At 37.8% G+C, this 13,783-nt stretch overlaps 1 protein-coding gene across 2 annotated transcripts in view; it reads left to right on the top strand.

Annotated features, from left to right (window-relative positions):
- The window catches only part of NFATC3 (nuclear factor of activated T cells 3), a 61,336-nt gene that overhangs the window by 12,819 nt on the left and 34,734 nt on the right, over nucleotides 1-13,783 (top strand). For both annotated transcript variants that reach the window (XM_063410383.1, XM_063410384.1), the window contains exons 2-3: nucleotides 2,953-4,072; nucleotides 9,287-9,449. In XM_063410383.1, the coding sequence (XP_063266453.1) occupies nucleotides 2,953-4,072; nucleotides 9,287-9,449 (1,283 nt within the window). The remainder of the gene's footprint in view (nucleotides 1-2,952; nucleotides 4,073-9,286; nucleotides 9,450-13,783) is intronic.

The following is a 13,783-nucleotide window of genomic DNA, read 5'->3' on the forward strand; positions in this document are numbered from 1 at the left end:
TATTGTGAGACTTCCCTTTGTTTGTTTGCCCTCTGCTTCTTGAAGCCCTGCATTGGATTTGGTTTGTGCTGTTCTCATTGCTTTTTCTTTTAAGGGTTATCACCTAAGTTTTTTGCATTCTTTCTTTTTTCCCCCAAGTTGTATTTGTGTTTGCGTGTTTGCTTGTTCCTTGAGATAGGTTAGGGGGCTCATCCAGATTGGATTCTCTGCAGTCTTTATTAGGACAAAATAATTACTGGTAAATAATCTAATAGAATTAATGATATAATTTGTAAAGGTCTTAGTTTTTTGTGAGCAGCTAACAGGTTATTTAAACATATGAACTATAAGGGGGAGGACTTGTGTGTGCAGACTGAAATAAATCTACATGTTTATCAATTGTCTGAAAATGATTTGAATGATTTAGACTTCAAACCGTGTTGTGTTCACGGTGTTAAGTGTGCTTTTGGAGTTGGATATTCATTAGGTGTCTGCTTGTTCTGTGTGTATGCAGCTGGGCAGGGACAGCACAGTGCCAGGCTCAGGAGAGGGACTACTGCAGCCTGAGCCAGAAAAGTTCTGTCTCCATTCTGCTCTCTCTTCTTCCAAGCTGGCATTGGTAATTCTGTGCTAGTCTGATCTCTCCACCTCAGCCTTGCGAAAATTAAACTCTGAATGTACATCTGCTTCTTGTAAATCCTTGTGACACTGAAAGTAGAGAAATTGTCTTACATATTTTAAGATTTCTTGATTATTGGTGCAGGAGGAATAAGGCTCTTTGCAAGTGTGATTTAGTGCAAACAATGTGCTGCTACTGTTCCTAAAACCATTAATGACAGTAAATGGTTACACACAGGGCTTGAAGAGTTCCAACTGCTGTTTTTCTAAAACATTCTTACTATTATTTTAAAAAGTTCTGCAACTGTAACTGTTTTATTTCTAAGTTTTGATAAGCTGGATAATAGCCTTTATTAGGATTGCATTTTTCTTGCCTTGATCTATGCTTTTATTAATACTGGCTAGGAAACAGGTATGTCTATGATCTGCACATTAATACACCAATAGATGTGAAAAACACATCACCAACTACTGTCTGCATTTAATGTGTTGTGGTGGGAAATAGCAAAATGAAAGACCCTCAACTAATGTTTTAAACAATGTTTGTTACCCCACTGAAAGGACAGGGAAATGCGGTTTTGGTAGTGCTCAGCACAGTGAGCTTGTGTTAATTGTGTGTGGTACGTGCAATAGACCTTCCTGAGAACCCTGATCCTTTCAGCCTGTGCATATTTAGAAATCAGCCTGTGCTGATTTCCCATGCTCTTAACACATCTGATAGCAGTTAATGATATATAATATGGATAATTGTCATACATAAACATATTATATATAAAATCATGCAGAGTTTATAATATTACTAGGTACTCCTTAAATGCAATGTGTGCCTCATTTAGTAGATTTCTTATAGAGTTGTTCCCTGCTCATGAAGCTTCAATCTTTTCTTTTTTGTTTGTTTTAAATGAAGTCTGAGGATTGTAGTCCATTCCTTGTTAACAATGTGCTTTCTCTTCATTTGAAATTGCTTCCCTGCCTCTGAGGAGCTGATGTTTTGTTTCTGTTTTAGTTCATTTTAAGCTGATTGCTATTAGTTAAACTGGTAATAGACTGACTTCATTAACATTAATTTTTTCATCACGGGAAGGTCTAAAATACATAGCTTCCTGTTTGGATATTCTAAGTGATTGTGAGAGAGACTACATTTATTTTAAAACAAATATTAATAGTCTGCTGGTACTCAGGATAGAAATATTTTTTTAAAAAGAGCTAATACCCAGAGATGCAATTAATGTCATCTAGCATGTTTTTGGGTTTTTTTTTTTTTTTTTTTTTTTTTGTTTTTTTTTTGGTTTTTTTTGTTTTTTTGGTTTTGGTTTTGGTTTTGGTTTTTTTTTTTTTTGAAAATTAAAGAAATAAAATTTACAAGTGTAAAGAAACAAGAGTGGAATCACAGTGGCTACAAAAGATGAAAAAAGTTGTGTTTTCTACTTTTGTTTCAGGCAAATGTCTCATATATGCAGTTAATTCAATATTGAGAAGTGGGGCAAGAAAATCTGCTTCAGTTCTGTGAGATAAAGTTGCTGATTTTATTAACGGGACTTGTATTCCCTTTCAATTGCTTGTTTTTCTTTGGAATATTTCCTGTGTTTTGGATAAGTTAGTGAGATCTGAGAATATTTTGTTTTGCCTTATTTTGCTGTACAACTTGTGTTCAAACTTCATGCAAGTGAAGTGAAAAATGCTATTTAGTATCGGCACTTGAGAGTTTTCTAGGCTACAAAAAATATATCTTAGGAATAGAATTCTTAATAGTATCTCTAATAATATTCCTTATTATGCCTCCTGTGGTTGAATGTTTTTAGTAGTTCATAATTTTCATTCATGTTTGAGTCACTGTAAGATGCTTTCTATTGTTGAAGTAGATCAGTATGTGATGTTCTGGTTCTTGCAAGTATTGACTGGGCTTGCAGAAAGTACCTTAGTCCTATTTATGTCAAAAAGACAAACTTTTAATGATTTTTGGTTACAAATATTTAATTGTAAATAGAAGACAGTTATGAAAGATGAAGTTTGAATTGAGTGTTTAAGCTTAGATCCTTTCTGGATTTCAACCCATTTTTCTGTTTGTATTATATTTTCAATGATTGAAGATGTGTATAAACTGTGAAATCTGATTGAAAACGGGATTTACGATAGGAAACCATACTGTAGTAATATTTCGTTGTAAAATAGACTGGGGAAAATTTAAAATTAAGAATTAGCTTTATTCTCTGTAATTCTCTGTAGTGTAATGGGAAGTGTCTAGGATGCTGATAATGGTCTATACCTGGGAAGCAAAGGATTTTGTTTATGGCGTTTATCCAAGTATTGCATTTTGACTCACTACTTTTTTATCTTTTTTAATTTTATTTTCAGATCTTGAGTCAGATGACTGTGCGTCCATATACATCTTTAATGTAGACCAGCCATCATCGTCTGTCAATCAGCCAATTTGTATTCCTCGCCATGGACTGCAGTCCCACTCCTCTCCCACGAGGTTTCAGAGTCACAAGAACTATGAAGGCACTTGTGAGGTACCAGAATCCAAGTACAGTCCACTAGGTGGACCCAAACCCTTCGAGTGCCCCAGCATTCAAATCACATCAATTTCACCCAACTGTCACCAGGGCATTGAGGCCAGCGAAGATGAATTACACACAAATGGCACAGAAAATGAGTATATGGAAAGGCCTTCCCGGGACCATCTCTACCTTCCTCTTGAGCCATCGTATAGGGAATCATCCCTTAGTCCGAGCCCTGCCAGCAGCATTTCATCCAGGAGCTGGTTTTCAGACGCTTCCTCTTGTGAATCCATTTCCCACGTTTATGATGATGTAGACTCAGAGCTCAATGAAGCAGCTGCTCGATTTACCCTTGGCTCTCCTTTGGCATCACCTGGTGGCTCCCCAAGAGGTCCCAGTGATGAGTCGTGGCAGCAGCCGTATGGGTTTGGGCATGCCTTGTCACCTAGGCAGTCTCCCTGTCATTCTCCTAGAACTAGCATTACCGACGAGAACTGGCTGAGCCCCAGACCGACGTCGAGGCCCTCGTCTAGACCTACATCGCCCTGTGGGAAACGCCGACACTCCAGCGCTGAGATCTGCTATGCTGGTTCTCTCTCTCCCCACCATTCTCCAACTCCATCACCTGGCCATTCTCCCAGAGGCAGCATAACAGAAGACACGTGGCTAAACACTTCCATTCATAATGTTCAAGGTCTTAACTCTGGCCTTTCACCGTTTCAGTGTTGTACAGAGACTGATATTCCTCTAAAAACCAGAAAGACCTCAGAGGATCAGACTGCCACTTTATCTGGAAAAATAGATATCTGTCCTGAAGAGCAAGGTAACTTGTCATCATCCCTTGAAACTGCAGTAGATGATTGCTCTGGATCTCAGCATACCTTGAAAAAAGACTTGCCTGGAGACCAATTTCTTTCTGTTCCTTCGCACTTTACTTGGAACAAACCGAAGCCTGGTCACACTCCTATTTTCCGGTAAGGGATTACAAAGTAACTCCTTCCTGGTCTTTCCCCTCCTGTGCATCTTTAATAGATGTATGAATGTCCTTGTATTTCACTGATGTATTATGACTTTTTAAAGAAAACTTGTTGAAGGCAGATACATGTTACAATTAGGGAAAAAAAAAAAAAGTTGAGATATCAGATACCCTTCATCTTTTAAAAATACAGTAGATGCATTGTAAATAGGATTAGTTTTATTTAAGTAAAAATTGTGTATATGCACAGAGCCCAGCTGAATTAAATGTCTGTGGATTTTGTACATGCTTTGCAGTTGACATTTTAATATAGCTAAGGAAACCTTACTTACATAATTTTGTAAAACTGGGAGACCACAAAAGAAGTGGGGGTTATTTGCCTTTGTGTCTGTTTGCTTCCTTGGGCTCATACAATTCTAGAAATAGAATAAAGAAAATTATTTGTTTGCCATACTGAAAATCATCCAGAAAGAGTGGATGTCTGGGCTATAGTTCCAAGGTATTTCCACCATCCCTGATAGAATTAAATAGGTCTTCTCCTTTTGCAGTCCTGTCATGTGCTAGCAAGATGATTTGTGGAGACTCAGAAGAGGGAACTGGTTCAAGTGAGGGAAAAAGTCCCTCTCCTTTCCAGCCTGTTACTTTTTAGATGAATCAGGCCTTTCAAATTATAGGGCTTGTATAAATTCTTCAGAAGTTGTCACCTAGCTTGGCTTGTTACTAGCTAAATATATTTAAACAATACTTATTCAGCCATTTGGTTATTTTTTGCCTAATTTTATAACCACAGATTTTAATTTCTCTCCACAGAATTTTACTGATTTTAGTAAATAGAAGTGATTTTCTTCTTCTCCTTTAATGTTCTTCCACATAACTGTTTATGGATGTAAAATTTAACAGTAAAGAGGCAAAGCTGCTGGCTGGAAAAATCTGTTTTACCAGGTCTGAAACTACTGTGTTAACAGATAAATTAACTGTCCTCAAGTCTGGGTTTTTTTAAAATTCCATTGCCATCTGTTAGTAATAGGTGTTCAATCTGTTACTAGAATCTTTTCATTCAAATTAAAACAATGATGACTGTTTTAAATTAATTTAGTATTTTGGAATTGTATTTTATTTATGTAGGATACTAAGCAGTCCTAACTTGGCATTTCTGTTAGCTTGCAGGCTGACATTGTTCGTAAAAGGTGACCACTACTGTAGGATTAGAGGTCATGGATATAGAGACATGGGATGTGGATCTGTGGTTCTTCTGTGGGATGAACAAAGTGATTTAAAACACAGATGGCTCATACCTGCTTCCTCTTGTACTGCAGAGAACTGAGTACAACTGAATAAAAAGAAATTTTAATGGTTTCATTAAAAAGTAATCTATTTTAAAAAAAAAAGTCAGACTTTATTTACAAGCTGGCACTGAAGAATTTCTGTAAATATAAGATGAGCAAAGAGCAAAAATAAGATGAGCAAACAGCAGAAGACAATGAAGGCTACACCTGTACACAAGGAAACTACATAAATCTATTAAGCTGTGTACATGCCAAAAACGTCAGCTGACTGTTGAATTAGTGGAAATGGCTGCACTGGCAGCTGTATCCTCAGTGAAATTTTGAATTACTTAGCAGTTGTAGCCTGTTCCACAGGGGCTGTGGCAGTGTGCATCTTCAGTATGTAAAACATTCCATTCTGTCATAAAATATTTTGTAATTTTGATTCTTACAAACCAGTGTCGCTAAGTTGAAACCTTACGTTTTATGAATAAAAATGAAATCCACTGAAGAAGATCCACTGTTTTTAAATAGTTGATGATGGTGACCAAAAGTGAGCATATTAGTTGTCATAAAGAATTATATAATCACTATTTATGTATTTATTCCATATTATATGTACAGTTGTAATAATTGTAGTATAAATTACAAGATATTGTACAAATAGTACATTTTTTAATGCCTTGATTGTATTGTCAAGGGCAGAGTAGTGCATGTGTAAACAGGAGTATTGATTCCAAGCAGATGAGGTGCACACCCAGCTGCAGTGACTGACTGACCCCTGCTAGAAGCGGGGGTAATTTGCCTCACGTGTTCCTTGGTGTGAAATGTGTAGGTAGCACATTCTGCTCTGAATGCTCTCCAGAGTTTTGTAAATCTGTTATCTATTTCATCTGTCAAGCCCTGACCAAGTTTTCCTTCATTCTTCTGTTTTCAGTAAGCGTGCAATGCCTAACAAAATCTAAAAATGTGTAAGATGCTTTTGAGCATGTTAGTCATATTTCACATGCCATCCAAACTGTTTTGTTAGATGACAGCTTGTTATTTGGTCACAGAAACCCCTAATCTGCCAGTCAGGGGCATATGAAAAATGTCTGTGTATTACACATACAAATGTCTGTGCCCTGAGTCCCATTTCTGCTCCCTTGTCAAAGGTGAGTGTAGGCAAAGGCTTGGGCAGGAGAACTGCAGCAATTCCTTCCTACAGGTGAAGGACCTGGGCAGCAGCTTCTGTACAGGGAATAGTGTAGGTCTCTGTTGAGGATGTCACTCAGCAGTGTGGTGGCAGATTCAGCTGGTCACTTTACAGAATATTCAGCAGTGAACTTGGTAATTCTATTTATTTCGTGGTTACTCTTGTTCCTGTTTAAGATACCTGTTTCTTTCACCCCCAGCCTCCCCACAGGGTGATGGATAAAACATGGTTTTATCTGTATCTCATGTTTTCCTTCCCCTCCACTTAAAAAACCCCTTTCTTTTTGGGATCTTAATGCAGTGATAGTAGATCCAACCTCCCCACTTTCATTTTACACCATCATTCCACAAATGTGCTGATTTCATTACTTTCTTGCACACTGGCTGTTAGAGTTTGAGTTGTAAGAATATCAGAAAATGCAAAGGAAATTCAGAAAGTCTGTTTTACAATACAAAGTCTGCCAAGTATTCATCACCTTATTCTGATAAATAGGAATAACACCAGCTATTCTACTAGCAAAACTTTAGAATGAAAATGTTTGCAAATTACTGACTTTGAAGATAAGGACCCATTTAAATGAGACAAGCAAAGGAACTTTGAACCTCTTAGGTTTTTAATAAGCAAGGCTATCACTGTAATATTTACCCACCATTAATGAATCCAGGGAAATTCAGGTAGTGTTTAATACAGGACCTTTGTGCTGTACCTGTTATTCATCTCTCCACTTTGCTGTGGGGTGATGGAACAGTTCACTGTACCAGCACTCTGACAGCACTGTCATCTGTGGCTCTGCTGGGGCAGAATGGTGCTATTTTGAGTGTAAACAGTATTAATAAAGTCTGTTGATAGACCACTGTGGCAGCTGGAATGGCCCCAAACTTCTTAACTTCAGAATTTCTCCATCAGGGAGAATATGGCTTTGTTCTAGGCAATGGAGAGCAGCCACAGCTTCAGACCTACTTTACCATATTCAGCATCTGGTACAAAATAGCATTACTTCATATCAAAAAGGATTCAAAACATATGCAAATTTGTTACTTTTTGCACTCCAAAGGCTGGCATGATTTTTCTCATTTGATATTGAATTGTACATAGAATAACAAAAACCAAAATACCATGTGTTTATAGACTGTATTCTGTTGGGGTTTTAAGTTTAATGTGTGGTCTTGTGGGTTCATGTAACTTTAAGAAGGTGATAGTGCTGGTTAGGAAGTTCCCACTCTGCTTCCCACCCCTTAATTCTGCTTAAAGGTGTACAGGCAACTAGGACACTGTTAAATTAATAGGATTAAAGAATTTGCATTTCAAAATGAACCAGAGTTTGATTTGATCACTGATTTGGTTCAGTGTGTACCTCTATAGTATTTGTTTGAAAAATGTGTAAGGATGATATGGAAGCAAAAATACCTAAAACTGATAGCCCTACAATGCAGAAAGGTGCATGACAGAGTACCCTAAAATCTGTCAAGAGTCCACTGTTTCTGAGAAGTTCAGGTAATAGAGACAGCAAGAAAAATATTCAGAGTGAAACAACAGTTTGGATATCCAACATCAAAAGGGAAGCAGCTGTAACTGTCAGAGCAGCTACATCTAGCAAACATCTGTTTGATGCAGTACAGCCTCAAAAGCTGTGTCATTTACTGTGCTGTGGAAGCTTTGCCATTTTTTAACGTTTTAGGCATCTGCACGTGCACAGTGTGCTTCCTTGCTTTCTCATGCTGTTTATCGTCTTTCTCAGCTATGGATATGTTTTTGTCTGTTTTAGCTAAACTCCCTGGACCTGTGATTATTCACATTTGTGGATATTTGCATTGATTGGTGGTGGGGTTTTACCTAACGTCCTGTAAAGTGGAAAGAAATGCAACTGAGCTTTCCTGGTGATACAAACCAATATTTGTCCATCACTTTAAAAGCTAACTTGCTTTCCCTGTTGGTCAGAGTAAGGTAGTACAAAATTATTTTAAAAGAAGGTTATTTTTATTACAAATGTTTTGGTTTGATAAACAATTCTATAAATGTTCACTTTTAAATTTTCATAATTTAATTTACTCTACTAGGTAATTACTGGCTTGAGTCTGGTTGTTCATCTTGTTAGAACCTTAAGTCTATAAGTCTGTGCAGGTAAAAGGGTAGGTATGCAAACATTGGTTTGAGGTTCTTCCATGTTATTTCTAATCCTGTGTTTTGTTCTTCCCTGGAGTGACTTTGCTACTGTAAGGGAGTGTCTGTGGACAAGCTGAACACAACTTCAGGTGTATTTGTTGCCTGTTGCAGTGTTTATGCTTAGATAGAAGAAGTAGCTTTTTAAACTTCGGGTGATCACACAGTGTTCATTTAACCATAGTTAACAAAATGCAGTGCTCGCCAAAGGAGAACAAAAACAGCAAACTGGAAGATAATGCAGTTAAAACTTAATGACTGGCAGATTGAGTTTAGACTTTTCCCTCTAAACCACATTTGAATTTGCTTGCTGATATACTAAGGGTAAAAAGTGAATATAAAGACATTATAGAGTAGCACTGGTAATGTGAGGCTGGGGGTGACAGAGTACCTTTGTTTTGCTCAGGTGTTGGAAAGAAGAAATTCCATTCTAATTGAAGATTTTAACATACTGGCCTTAGGCTGGTAGCTATTCTTATTTGGTTATCATTTGTAGGGAAGTGGCATCATTGTCTGTATTTTGCAGTGAAGGCTTTCTGCTGTGGCCAGATGGCACAGTTCTGTAACCACAGTGTGCTTTTCTTAATTGCAGCACATCTTCATTGCCACCTCTCGACTGGCCTTTACCAAGCCATTATGGGCAGTGTGAACTGAAAATAGAAGTCCAGCCTAAAACTCATCACAGAGCTCACTATGAAACAGAAGGAAGCAGAGGAGCAGTAAAAGCATCTACTGGAGGACACCCTATAGTAAAGGTAGGAAGTCTGGCTTTGTTGACTAGAAGGTAGTTTTTTAACTACAGTTATTGATATTTACAATGCTGTGAATTGTTACCTTTTGTTAAGCTTGCAGCCTTTCCTGGGCAAGATTTTCTCCCTTAAATGTAATGATAACTATTTTGAAAACACTGACCAATAAAACCAATTATTGTTGAGCTCAGAATTAGATGTAAGGTCCTGGTAAGTTAGACTTGACTTTGGCATCATACTCTCTTTGAAGAGGGAGACATGTGGGTTTGGTCTTGCTGGTATAACTGTGCAGAAGATGTGATGTGCTTCTGTGTGGCTTGGAGTGTTCAGGTGTGTACACATATCTCTGGCTCTGTGCTGGGAAGATCTCTGGACTGGTTAGGGATAGTCACTGATATTTCCTTTGATATCCATGGTGTCAGCTGGCTCACACAGCTTGGAAGGGAACCCACCCTGATTCACTGAACACGGGGCAAATGATCCGGAGAAACTGTGGGGCTTCTTAAGATGCCTTGCTTTATGTTTGCGTCATCTTTGGGTGAAAGCAGTGTCTCTTTACTTACCTCAGTATTGCTTAATGGTCTTTATCTTACTTCCAAGCCAGGTTAAGACAAAATTTAATGGCTTGTTTATATGTCAAATCAAGACAACAGTTACAAATTCTTTATAAAACAAAGAGGAGGGAAAAGTCTGATTATATGAAGGTTACAGCAGGTTTTGTCTTTTCCTCCAAATCCAGGATAATTCATGTTCTTTCCCAATAAAATTACAGTCCATGTTTCAGTCCTAAATCTTTTGCTACAGTCTATACATTAAAAATGTATTTTACATATTTATCCTCTTCCAGTAGTTGAAAGTAACTCATTACTGTTGGAGACCAGATGCAAAGTGCTGATAAGATTGGTATAATCAGTCCCCATTCTCTTCTACTCTTACTGTAGTATAAACATGTTAATCACTTTTCCTCCTTATAGTTTATTCCTCCTCCTTGGCAAAGGAATTGTGTCACACTCTGTATTTACATCATTACATTTCATCTATATAGATGAAGATATACTAGCAGAATTTAGGTGTCTTGGATGAACTACTGTTCTTAATTTGTCTAAGCAACCTCTGCTTTCCAGGCTCTTCATTTGATGAATTTCTTCCATCAACCTGACTCCTAATTATATTCTTCGGGCTGTTTATCAAACTGGTTCTTCTCTGATGGCTTACCTTGAACTTTTTCATTACACTTTTTTCCTCCTTTTTTTCTTTGTATGTTTCCTTTCTCTCCCTCTAAAAAGGGTTGCTTATCTGCATCCTGTCTTCTTTCTTGCGTGTCTTTCCTTGTTTTTCCATTTCAGTTCATGAGCTGAGCTCTTCATCCAGCTTTCATGTTCCCTGCAGAGTTGCTCAGTGTTTCTCTTCTCACAGTACTGTGGCCTAACCAGCTGCATCTCTCCTTTTGTCAGACCTACAGGGTTTCTTAGCAGAGTAGAGGCAAGGGTCAGGTGCTTCTTAGGGAAGTGTGTGCTGCAAACTGGAGAAAATTGAGGATGCCTGGACTAGGCTGGGATTGGAAAGCTGGCAAGACACCTTCCTTCATGTGCAGTATTGTGTTGCTTTAGTCAGTGGAGGACAAGTAGACAACTTCCACATGCCAAGGTGCTTGCAGTGGAATTTAACACATCATTTGTGAAGACAGAAACCTGAGAGATTTTAGCAGACAAAATAAATCTTTCCTGAAGTGCTGTGAACTGCACTCAATATTGTTTCATTTTTTTCCTCTGGGTGCTTATGTTTTGTACTGATATTTGCATTAGGGGAGTTTATGCTGGTATTTGTAAGATGTCACAAATATGTTGGCTTTCTTGCTTACAGAACTACATGCTTCTAAGCTGCAGTACTTGATGCTCCTAAGTGCAGTAATGCAAGTTAAAAGAAACAGATCTGTAGTGGGTGTGACTTACACCAATAATTTTAAAAGCTATTTATTTCCACTGAAATTGTGAAATACCTTGCTGTACGAGAATGCTGTCTTAAAAATGAGGATGGCATTTATTTGTCTGAGTCTCATGCTCCAACACATGCATTGTACTGTGCCTCTCTAAATCAAAATTAATGCAAATGCAAATCAATATTCAACTTTGCAATTTGGTCTCTTCCAGCTGGATTGGAAATTAATTGTTGTGTTTGATAGGAGATAAAGTTGTTATGAAACAAAGCATTGATTTGTATTTACTTTTTACTTACTGCTGGGAAAAACAGCGTGGGAAAGGCCAAGTTTGGAAAAGGTAATACTAAATATCTGTAAGCAGGCGAATATTACTTTACTTTCATACAAACTGAAATGTTTTCTAGTACTTCTGGAAGCTTATTCCAGAAATCCATGTCACAATATAGATTGCTGCTTCTTTCTGACTTTTGTTTTTGGTGCTCTTAGCTTTAGAGCAGTCACTTCATGTGTGTGATCATTGCAGTAAAGTACTCAGCATTTTCCTGTGTGTTTAGCAGTGTCAGAGATGAGAAAGGAGGTGGGTAAATAGAACAGAGTCTTTTAATTGGAACAGAGTCACAGCAGTTGTCAAGTCCAACTGCCACATCTTTGGGTGCCTGAAGGCCTCTGTTCATTTCTTACACAACTTCTTTTGCTTTTGAACATTATTTTATAGAAAATGGGAATATTTAATTTCCAAACTGTTAAGTCTCTGTCGTTCTGCATGTGCTCTTGATGCATTATTTAAAATAAAGATTTTTAAGATTGTACATGGCGTCAAGCCTTTAATGTATTAGTGCATGTCATTAATCTATTACTAATACTGTACCACACCTGTTGCTAGGACACTAAGCTTCTGACAAATTTGGCATCATCTGTTGTTGAGTACATTTAATCAGCTTATTTCCAAATGGGAGGAAATTAAATAAGTGGAGCATCATGCTTTGCTTTGTATATCTCTTAACTTTAAGAAAGCTAATTCTATAATGATGTTCCCTTGTTTTTAGCTTTTTCTTTTTAATGCAAAATGTCCTAAGTAGCAGATACCTTTTGTTTTAAGCTCTGCTTTCTTGGGAATATGTTGCAGCTAATCCTTGTCATCTGGAACAGTTTTTTTTTACCTTGGTGGAGAATCTGCATGATAATGCTTTTCACAGGGAAGGAATAAATAATAGAGCAGAATGGTTTGCAAGGAGAAAGGTGGCATGTTGAGCTTTTATCATCCAAATGCTGTGGAAATTTTGTAGTGCATTGCCAGGAGACAGCCTCTGAACACTCCCTGTTTTTACCATTCTAATTCATAGGTTAGAGTCTGCAATTCATCCATCTACAAAGCCTTTTAAACAAGTAGCTGTCACATTTTATCCAACTCTAAATGAGCAGCCATCATTGCTTGAATTTCCACCCTTCCCATGGGTCCAGTTGTACATAAAATAATGTTTGCACTTAAAATGTGGCCAGGGTGGGAGGCAGGTATAGATACGAACTGTGAGGAGGTAATTGATTCTATAGCTGCTGATGTATCTGCAACAGATACTGTATAAAATCCACTTACACCTCGTGTATGCAAGGTTTGGAGTGGTGGTACCTGTTAGGAATTTGCCTGGACCAGAAGTGTCTTTTTTCTGTGCTGCAGAGGGTTTAAGGATAGAATAATTCTGTTCCTCTGCCATAAGCAAAATTATTGTTGTAGCAGACTGACAGTAACAGAGGAGGGGAAGTATCGTGTAATCCATATGGACAACTCAGCAGTCCTGCAGCTGAAAAAAAGGTGCAAGATCAAGAATCAAAGCACTGTTAAATAAAAGCCAGTTTATTTAAATGGCTACGCACTGCTACTCACTGACAAGCAGAGAGTTGTCTTCTGTGTGAGGTTTCATGGAGACCTGTAAAAGAGGGACTCGGTGTCAGCTCTGTTTAAAGTGAATGCAGAGCTTGAAGTCATGACAAGTGCTGCAGTGGAAGAGAAAAGTAAACTAATTGAGCAAAAGTAAACTCACTTCAAACTGCTAAGTTCTGAGACAGAATGTGTTCTCAAAAACACCGTCGAACTCTGCCAGAGTCCTGATGGAAGAAACTGCAACCAACAAGGGAGGATCTATCCAGGCCATGTGAGATGATCTGATAAAAATAAAGTACCAAAGGATTGTCTAAATGAGTGTATGTTTCCTGGCCTGTAATTCTGTGGCTGTCACCTTTTCCCAGCATGTAACTACTTAAATATCAGGTTAAAGTATTGGAATCCTCCCTCTTCTCCATGTCCAATAAACAGCACACATTTTCTGTGTTTTGCAACCCTTCTCATTCTTCCTGCCTTTCACTAATTTTCATTTTTGTCCTGAATTTTTTCCTGGTTTGTCCA

Source organism: Prinia subflava, chromosome 13, assembly GCF_021018805.1.
Source record: "Prinia subflava isolate CZ2003 ecotype Zambia chromosome 13, Cam_Psub_1.2, whole genome shotgun sequence".
Taxonomy (NCBI): domain Eukaryota; kingdom Metazoa; phylum Chordata; class Aves; order Passeriformes; family Cisticolidae; genus Prinia; species Prinia subflava.